The 10,750-nt window shown below is 44.9% G+C and overlaps 1 protein-coding gene across 1 annotated transcript; it reads left to right on the forward strand.

The window, feature by feature from the left end:
• Positions 1-6,875: 6,875 nt before the first annotated feature.
• LOC117740725 (zinc finger and BTB domain-containing protein 26-like) lies at positions 6,876-10,040 on the forward strand. Its single transcript, XM_034547262.1, is given in 7 exon segments — positions 6,876-6,881; positions 8,037-8,075; positions 8,077-8,352; positions 8,667-8,828; positions 8,830-8,892; positions 9,156-9,426; positions 9,429-10,040. Coding segments are annotated over 7 exon segments (906 nt in total). The 3' UTR covers positions 9,518-10,040.
• The last annotated feature ends 710 nt before the right edge of the window (positions 10,041-10,750 follow it).

Consider the following 10,750-nt stretch of genomic DNA (forward strand, 5'->3'; position numbering starts at 1 on the left):
TGTGTGTGTGTGTGTGTGTGTGTGTCTCTCTGGCCGACGGTTATGTGTCGGGGGCTTTTATTGTGAAGGAAATAACGGAAAGAGAAGAGAAGTAGCCTAATGTTAGAAGAATAAAGGCGGTACAGAGAAAGGCGGCTCAGTTGACTCAACTCAAATTATAAATATGCTCCAACCGGACACCTCAAAGCTACTACTTTATCTAAGACCGTGTTTTGTAAGAGGTTTTGTAATTAATGTGTGGTGGACCACTGGGCAGGTTACATGTATCACAGCCATCACGGGAGACAGCGCCTGTTGATATGGATATTCCTGGTGAAGTTGTGTTTGATTGACAGTTAACCTGAAGATGCCATGGTTGCCATGGTTCCGACCTATGAGTGACGTCAGGGTGCCGAGTATCACGTGTGATTCTATGGAGCGTTCTGTTCACAGTTCTTCTGTTCACAGAATCATCCAAGTTCACTTGATCAGTCAGAAAAGCAGTTATTTCTACTTTCACTCAACGACATCGCTGAAAAAACCTTCAAACGGGTCAATGTGTTTTAACAGAGAGACTTTCCGAACCTCAAAAAATACACGACCGTTATGCTAACATTGCACATATTTTTTAGCATTAGTGTATATTGATCCGCTAGGACTGACGTTTGACTGTTGTGGCCACATTTAACCAAAGCTGCTTTCTGTGTCGGTTTTATTGAACAACATTATCCAGCATTAGTAAATACTGAGAAATACTAAAAAAACATATCGTTGGTTTGTATTAAATGCCCCAATTATTAACACATGAGCAGCAGAAGGAAACAACCGCAAAAATATATATTTTTAAGAAAAAGCGCCGATATGTTTCCGACTATTTGTCAATCGGACAGACTGCTTTAAATTAGTTAATTAAAAAAATGTAAATGTAGTATAGTGTAAAATTCACTATATGTAGTTTTACAGAACTTAGTTCGGGAACAATGACCACGCCCCGAACGCAGCTCATTTCCGGTGCACTTAAGTCCAGCACACCTGTTCATCCCACCTTGACTCTGTTTCCACATACCGAGCAGAATGGAATTGGAGTTTTCGCTTACCGCTTCCGACAACGACCTGTTCGCAGACGAGCAGATCACGCCCGAAGTTCCGGAGACCCCACCGTCTCCCGGCATCCTTCGCCGCCGGCAACATCGGCAGCGAACACAGACCCGCGATCCTTGCGAGTCCCGTCACCGATCCCCGGGCAACCCCGACGCCATCGGTCCCTCACCGTCCAACAGCCCCGGGCGGAGGTCCCGTCCCCGTCGCCCGAGGGAGATCGTCGCTCTCCAACGGCGCTCTCCCACCCGGTCGAGATCCAGCCGCTCGAACTACGGCAACGATCCTTCTCCACGCCGACGCTCCGTAGAACGCCGTACTCTCCACACACCCGGGTGGACAGTAGTCAAACTCAAAGACGCACTCGCAGAGCATCACATCCCGTTCAACAAGTCCAACAGGAAAGCCAGACTCCTCCAACGCCTGACGGACTTCGAGTGAAACGCCACAGTGCCACGCCGGCAGCAACGCCGATGACGTCACGACGCGCACCACGGCAGTAGCGGCCCAGCTGCCCACAGCGGGCCAGGTCGTATCGCAGAACTGTACTGCCGAGTCTTCGCTTCCCGCCCTTCCCTTAACTGCGAGCGACGCTCCATCCCATCCAGCCTCCACATGCTTCGCCTCAACACCTCAGCCCCACCCCCCAGCTCCACGTAACCAAAGCCCCACCTTCCACTGCAGATGGCCTCCCGCAGCCCCCTTCCATCCCACCACCCCTAAACTAGCCATCCGCCAGCCGACCACCTCCCGCCCTCACCCCAAGGACGCAGACCGGAGAGGAAGACCAATCCTCTACCAGGGCGGGAGGATGGTATGCAACAACTTCAATGACTTAGGATGCAGCGCCTCCAGCTGTCGATTCCTCCACACCTGCTCCTTCTGCGGAGGGGCCCACACAAAATCAACCTGTCCCCACAACCCGATAAAACACTGCCTTTGTAAGTTCCTCAGTACACCCATTAACACCCACACCCTAGCCTCCGCCCTGGAGGGCCACCCAGACCTCCAGTTCACAAGGTACCTATTGCAGGGTCTCACACATGGCTTCCACCTAGGCGTGCAGGTAGTACCAGAGTCTTCCTTTTACATGCAAAAACCTGCAATCAGCCACCGTCGAGCCCGACATCATCGACAAGCTCCTAGCCCAGGAAGTTAAAAACTCATTCATGATCGGCCCACTCACCAGCCCACCGTTCCCCATAATTAGAATAAGTCCAATCGACATAGCTACCAGGAAGTATTCAGGGAAAAAGAGGCTAATCATAGACCTCTCAGCCCCCCGCGGCTCTTCCACCCCAAGCATCAACAGCCTCATCCCTAGCCCAAACTACTCCATGCAGTACTCCACGCCCTGACCTCCCTGTTCCAGGAACTCGGCGTCTCCCTTTCCGCAGATCCCAGCACGTCCCTGGAATTCCTCGGCATCACCCTAGACTCCGTCTTATTCCAAGCGTCCCTACCCTCTGAAAAAATCAACCGCATTTCACTTCTCATCTCCAATTTCCTCCTGACCCCCAAATGCACCAAGTGCCAACTCCTTTTACTGTTAGGCCACCTTAACTACGCCATCCGCATCATCCCCCAAGGTCGATCCTTTTTGTCCCACCTCCTTTCAGTCGCCGCTTCCGCCGAAAATCTCCACACACAAGTCACACTCGACAAAGTATGCCAATCAGAGCTTAGATTATGGCACCAGTTCCTCTCCTCTTGGAATGGCATCTCCTTCTTCTACGACGACCACATCACCAAGCCAGAAGACATCCAGCTCTTCACATACCTCTTCGGCATACCTCCCGAGTCATTCTCGGGCCATTCGTTCCGCATCGGCGCCGCCTCCGCTGCCGCCAGCCAAGGAATCCCTGACCACGTAATAAAGATGGTCGGCCGATGGTCCTCTTCCGCGTACCTCTCCTACATCCACTCTAACCCGAACGCCATCAAGAATGCATATCGGTGCTTGTCCACATGAAGCTATTTCTTGGGGACTCCGATCTCCGAAGCTTCAGACAAGACTACCCGAGACTGAGACAGATACTCACAGAGACTGACTGACAGTGACTAAATGAAAAAGAGAGACTGACTGACTGACATTAGCTGACAGAGACTGGCTGACCGAAACTGCCTGACTGAGACACTGATTGACAGTGCCTGACAGAGACAGTGGCTGACTGACTGACGGAGACAGCCTGACTACCTGACAGAGACTGACTGACAGTGACGGACTGTTGAAACTGACTAACAGTGAATTACTCACAGAGACAGTGACTAACTGACTGAGACAGAACCTGACTGACTGAGACAGTGACTGACTGAGACAGAGACTCACATAGACTTACAGTGACTGAATAAAAAAGAGAAACTGACTGACAGACTGGCTGACAGAAACTGAGACACTGATTGACAGTGACTGACTGAGACAGAGACAGTGGCTGAGTGACTGACGGAGACAGCCTGACTGATTAACGGAGACAGTCTGACTGACTGAGTAAGAGACACTGATTGACAGTGACAGATTGAGACAGAGCCTGACGGGCTGGCCGAGACTGACTGAGACAGAGAAAGTAAATGACTGACCGAGACTGACTGCAACAGAGACAGTGACTAACAGAAACTGACTCACAGAGACTGATTGTCAGTGACTAACTAAAAGAGACAAAGACGGACTGACTGAGACTGAGACAGAGACTGACAGTGAGGGACCGACAGACAGAAACTGACTAACAGAGACTGATTCACAGAGACAGTGACTGACGAATAGTGACTAACTGACTGACACAGAGCCTGACTGACTGAGACGAAGACGGTGACTGACTGACAGTGACTGAATGAAAAAAAGAAAGACTGACACTAGCTGACAGAGACTAGCTGACCGAAACTGCTTAACTGAGACACTGATTGGCAGTGACTGACTGAGACAGAGACAGTGGCTGACTGACTGACAGACAGCCTGACTGACTGACAGAGACTGACTGACTTAAACAGTGACTGGCTGACTGACGCAGACAGCCTGACTGACTGACAGAGACTGACTGACTGAAACAGTGACTGGCTGACTGAGTAAGAGACACTGACTGACTAAGACAGACTGACAGAAACTGACTAAAAGAGACTTACTCACAGACGAACAGTGACTAACTGACTGAGACAGAGACTCACAGAGACTCACAGAGACTTACTGACAGTGACTGAATAAAAAAGAGAGACTGACTGACAGACACTGGCTGACAGACTGAGACACTGATTGACGGAGACAGATACAGTGGGTGAGTGGCTGACGGAGACAGTGACTGACTGACTGACAGACAGCCTGACTGACTGACAGAGACTGACTGACTTAAACAGTGACTGGCTGACTGACGCAGACAGCCTGACTGACTGACAGAGACTGACTGACTGAAACAGTGACTGGCTGACTGAGTAAGAGACACTGACTGACTAAGACAGACTGACAGAAACTGACTAAAAGAGACTTACTCACAGACGAACAGTGACTAACTGACTGAGACAGAGACTCACAGAGACTCACAGAGACTTACTGACAGTGACTGAATAAAAAAGAGAGACTGACTGACAGACACTGGCTGACAGACTGAGACACTGATTGACGGAGACAGATACAGTGGGTGAGTGGCTGACGGAGACAGTGACTGACTGACTGACAGAGACACCCTGACTGACTGACACTGACTGAGACAGTGACTGACGAACAGTGACTGACTGACAGTGGCGATCTCACTGACTGACTAACTGACAGACTGATTGTCTGACTGAGAAAGAGACTAACTGACTGAGACAGTGACTGACTAACAGTGACTGACTGACTGAGAGAGCCTGACGGGCTGGCCGAGACTGACTGGAGACAGAAAAAGTAAATGACTGACAGACTGACTGCAACAGAGACAGTGGCTGACTGAGATTGACTCACAGAGACTGATTGTCAGTGACTAACTAAAAGAGACAAAGACGGACTGACTGAGACGGACACTGGCTGACAGTGACTGACTGACTGAGACAGTCTGACTGACAGTGGCTAACTGAGACAGAGACAGTGGCCGACTGACTGACAGACACTGACTGACTGAAGCAGTGCCTGACTGACTAACTAACAGAGACTGAGAAAGAGACTAACTGACAGTGACTGAATGAAAAAGAGAAAACAACAATCCAGTGTCATTTTTATATACAATTTTAAGGATCTGCTTTAAGAAAAAAAGAATATTAGGGAATTATGAACATCATTATTTCTTGTTACCTAACATAGACTTTGATTCTTTCAAAAACTGTACACACATAGAATATAACCTTTTCAAAGATATGCTTTAATAAATATTGTGAAATTAAGAATATCATCTTTTCATTTGAGCCACTTTTGCCTTTAATTTTCACAAAAACTGTACAGTAAAATCTCAATAGAGAATATACATGAACATAGCAGGGGACCTCACGAACAACAATCAAGTGGAAATAGAATATAACCTTTTAAAGGATCTGCTTTAAATTATAATATTGTGAAATTATTAATATAATCATTGAATTTGAGCTGACTCAATAAAAAACAGTACTGTAGTGTAACTTCACATATTATTATAATATTATTTCATATAATGTCCAAAATAGTGTTGTTTCTGAAATGGGTCTCTCGTCTTGCTTTTTGGGCCGTACAAGCCCTCGTATCGTAACACCATGAATAGAGGTGCGTTACATTTCAAGCGGCGGCTCACATGACCGAGTATCCGCGGATGCCGGCCCACATGACCGCAGTTTTTCCGCGTTTGAGGTGAAAGCGTTGTGAATATCAGTCGCCTTTAGAGCCGAAGAAGAAGAAAGTCAAAGGAGCTCAGTCGCCTCCTGGACTTGAGTACAATGAGACACTTATTTTGCTTTCCTTGATTACTTCCCTTTATGCTCCTTTGTGGGTACATTAGGCTACATTTGATGTGGAGCTGTGTCGTACTTGTTTAGTCCACTACTTTTATATGACAGCTATATTGACTTTCAGGGTATGATTCATACACAATGTGTTATGAGCATGTACATGTACACCACCAGCAACAACGTGAAAGACTAATAACACATGACACATGCAGCAACTTATGCAATAAGACACTTACAGGAACTATTCTGCAAAATGAGAATTTTTCCTGAGAATATTTCCATAATAACACTTTTGCAAACATAACTTTTACTGGAGTGTATTTATATTGATGCATTGTCACTGAATACTTCCTTCACCACGTCGCTCAGCGTGATATATGACAACAAATATATATTTATGATAGTTGAATCATAAATAGTCCTTTGAAGTCAATTGCAAACACAATAGTATTGCTTCAATATAAAATATGAACAGGAGATTAAACTTCTTTCTGGATATTTTCCATTAGTTTGAAGTTTTCACATACTTTATGTTTATGCAGTTGTAATGCAGAAGCCACTGCAAAGCCAGCAAACCTATATCATTCTTGAAATTCCTGGTACTTTGACTTTTGTCAATAATTGTATTCCAATTGCAATTTGTATTTTTCGCATCTGGAGAACATTACACGAACAGTAAACTAAAATAGTTTTAATGGAATGGATTTATTGCACAGTATGTTACAGCTGTGCTGCACTGAAAGCAATCCATGAGAACTTGAGTCAAGTTCATCTATCTATTTATATATTAATTTATCTATAGCACAGATATTTCTGATTTTCAAAAGTCCAGATTTGAGTTTTTTCACATGAAATACAGTGAGAAAGCAGGTTTCCAAAAAGTCCCACAGAGGAACAATACAAGAAAGCTTTAGACGAGCATGATGGTCAGCAGTTCATTTTTTCAAAAGACGTGGACAAAATGTGATTTTGAAACCACCTCATGGTAACAGATGGACAGTTTCTATAACCTGAGCTTTATTGATAACCGATGTGCGTGTGTAAGGAATGAATTATGAATTAGCATGTTATGAGTTACATTTATATTAAAAAAATCCAATTTGTAACATTACATATCATGCGCAGTGTAACTCAAACATTTTGTAATGGCTCGTTACTTATACTTGAAATCCACAAATATGATCAGCTATTGTCCAGCTGAGCTGTGTAAATATTCAACTGGCGAGTGAAATATGTCTTCATTCTCTCTCAATAAAATTACTCAAGGCCTCATATAGCTATTGTTAGTTCTTCAACTTATTTTATTAGCTCATTGGCAGTTATTTGTAGTCTTAAAATCAGATTATTTGTAGTTTTAGTAAAACATGTTTATCTACCACATCAGTCAATGCAGTCAACGCTATTACATTGCAAACGTATACATATCTATAAAAGATACAAGTATTTCGCCTACTGAATTGCATTCACATTCTCTCCATTTGGAGAAATAAAGCCGCTGAAGGGTTTAATTCGTTCACAAGCTCCTGCACACACACTGCTGTCTCAGCAGAAATCTGGAGGAAGACGGGATGACGTCGTTGAGGATGATTCCCCGTTGAAAGATACATCTTATCCGTCTGCCTGTGTTGCACATTAACGCCTTCGTCAAGGGTTGAGGTTAAACTATCAGGCATCAGGCGAATTGAGACTTACTCCTCTTTAAGTTCGTTGTGGTTTTCAATCCGCTGGATCCATCATCACGGGACGCGTCTGCAGTCAAAGGTGGGGCTGGATCGTGCGTGATCTCTCTGTATTTTACTGACTGGTGCATATTTGATTTATTGCAGAACAAAACTAGCCCATGTTTACGATGATATAGGATGTGGAAATTGTGATTTGGCTGTGAATCAGTGGGCCTCGTGCATATTATCCTAAAAGTGCCAAAACTTTGATCACACTTAAATTTCCAAAATGTACATGTTCAAGTAGCAGCAGAACAGGCCCACAACCTATTTGAAAATGCTGATTAGTTTAATGGAAAGCAATCTCTGTATTTGACCTCTGACAAACTGTGCACCAAATATTCATTTAAATCCATACAGGCCGTCACGTCAAGCTCCTCTGGCACGCTACGGTTTTGTTTTCCCCACCCATGGTGACTCCATCCTCAGCAAAATCAACGCTCTCAGGGAGGAGCAGCGCTTCTATGACATCACACTCCTCCTCAGGGGTCCACGGGGCGCCGCTGTTCAGCCTCTCCACTTCCACGGTCACAGAGCTGTGCTTGCAGGGTCCTCAGACTTCTTACGTGACCAATTCCTGCTGCACGAAGGCCGGGCCGAGCTGAGCGTGGGTGTAGTTTCTCGTGTGGAGGTTGGCAAGAGACTTCTCCTGTCATGCTACACTGGGCTCTTAGAGGTGCGATATAAGTAATGCTTCTCTGAACACTCCCATAAAAACAGAGCAGAACATCAAATCTATGCCAGTTATAAACTATTTTACAGCAGGTCTAGTACTGTAATCAAGATCACTGCCAACAGAGTGTCAGAATGAATAACATCAAAACAGAAATAGGGAAGAGTGTGATATGAAAGTTATAGATTATTGCTCCTTGGTTGTACTGTTTTAGTGTGTTTTAAGTGCACAAAGTGGGCGTTTGGTGTGAATCTTAACAGTTTCTCTTTATTATGTGACTCTTTTCCTTGTTTTTCATTAAATATCTTTTATTCTAGGTCCCTCTGAGCGACCTGATTACTGCCAGTGCGCTCATGATGAGTCAGGTGGTGGACAGGTGTTCCCAGGCCATCTCGCAGTACTTCGGTCCCACACTGGCTTTTTTGAAACCAGAGAGACATTTAGAGGAGAAGGACACCCAGCAGCCACACAGCGACCAGACAGTTTACAAGCTTCAGAAATCAGGAGGAAAGGGATGCAGCCCAGTCCAGCACCAGCATCCACGTCGGAGGCTCATGGACTGAGGGGGGTCAAAGATAATAGGGGGCTGGTTATATCTAAAGAGTTCTCTGATGGTGCAGCATGCTGTCTAGATAGCCTGAAGTCTGAGGAAGAAGGAGACATGCAGCCTGTTAACACAAACCAGCCACCCTATCAAGTTCACCATGTTACAGGTGCTCTAAGATGTAAACTACACTCTCCTACAGCTTTCCAAGATCACCCACAACCAGAGGACGTTCTGCTCAATGCGAAAAATTGGTGGATAGTTCCCAGAACCAAGAGGAAGAAGCAGAGGGAGAGCAAAGAACCTGGAGAGCTACGTGGGCCACCTGAAGCAGCACAGACGGTACTTGTGTTTGGTCTGTGGGAAAGGCTTTTCCCAGAGGATTAACCTGGCCCGCCACTTACGCGTCCACACTGGGGTCAAGCCTTTTCGATGCCTGCTGTGCCACAAGACATTTCCCCAAAAGGCCACGCTGCAAGACCACTTCAATCTGCACACAGGGGATAAGCCCCATAAGTGTAAATACTGTGCTGTTCCCAACATAAGCAAGGCCTCAGGCGCCACCTGAAGGATATACATTGTAAGAGTAGCCTGCAAAACATGCTTGAGGAGGCTGTGCACTGATGATAGATGAACAGTTATTGAAGTGTCATTCATGTTATTTATAGTTGATAGATCTACTGTATATAACTTTTGGAAACAAGTCAAATTACTGACCGTAACTTGCAGGGTAATAATTTTTAAATGATTTAGAAAAACCTCCAAGTACAGATGATCTCACTTGATGCAACATCAGTGTCTCCCAATCAATGAGTTAATGCATTTGCCCTGTTACATGGCTACTGGAAAGAAGTACATTTCCTTCTGTGCCTTCGGCAGTGTTATCCTGATTTCTGTATAATACATTGAATGAAGTCCATTATGCTATATATCACCTGGCATGTATAATGTTGATTACAATCTCATAATGGGTTGAGTTGGGCATTGTTTCAAACACCTGCCTTTTATAGGTTGTACAGCCAACTATAAGTGTGTGTCTTTGTTCCCATCTGCGAGACTTCTGTAATTTACCAAGAAGATTAGCCATAATTAACTTCAAGAGACAGTTTTAAGATTCCAAATTCTACAGTGAACAAGTTAACACTGATTTAATTGCCGCAACAAAAAGAAAACAGAAAATGATTTCCTTGATAAAAAAATATAAAATGCTTTCGAAAGTTTGAACAGACTATTTCTTTGCTGAATGGTCCAGATCGACTAACTCCTCACTGCCTGCAGGTTCACAGACAACCATCGCTTCACCATTTGCCTCGACTGAAATGTAGTGCAGCTCGCCTACGCTATAAGTGAGGGTTCTCCCGCATGGCTGATAGGGTTTCCATGCTCTCTTTCTCCATTCTTACCTAGTTCCCTTTTCTCCTTCGGCCCAGAAATGTCATCGTCACTCATCTTAGTGAATGGAGCGGTAGTTGTTGCCTCGGAGTATTTGAGGTACAACTGGCTTGACATTTCGTCCGTGGGCAAGATTAACTCATTCTGAGGTGTGTGCAGAATTTAATATGTGAGAATGTGTGTTTGTGTGCAAGGAAGACAGAGAATAAACATAAAGATATACCAAAAGCATATATCCCCTTTCCCTAAATAGACCTTCATCAGAATAGTAGCACATGCAGATAAACAGTAAGTCATGTGGCATTATGGGCACCGCCATTATGAATGAGAGACTGTGGACCCCCCTCACATTTGGGGAAGATGGAGTTGCAGTAGACACATGAGACAGGGATAAAAAGAGTGATACAAGTAATTAGAACATGTGTTCTGATAACAATTAAAACCATTAAGTACTGCATTTACTAA

The sequence above is a fragment of the Cyclopterus lumpus genome, chromosome 12, assembly GCF_009769545.1.
Source record: "Cyclopterus lumpus isolate fCycLum1 chromosome 12, fCycLum1.pri, whole genome shotgun sequence".
Taxonomy (NCBI): Eukaryota; Metazoa; Chordata; class Actinopteri; order Perciformes; family Cyclopteridae; genus Cyclopterus; species Cyclopterus lumpus.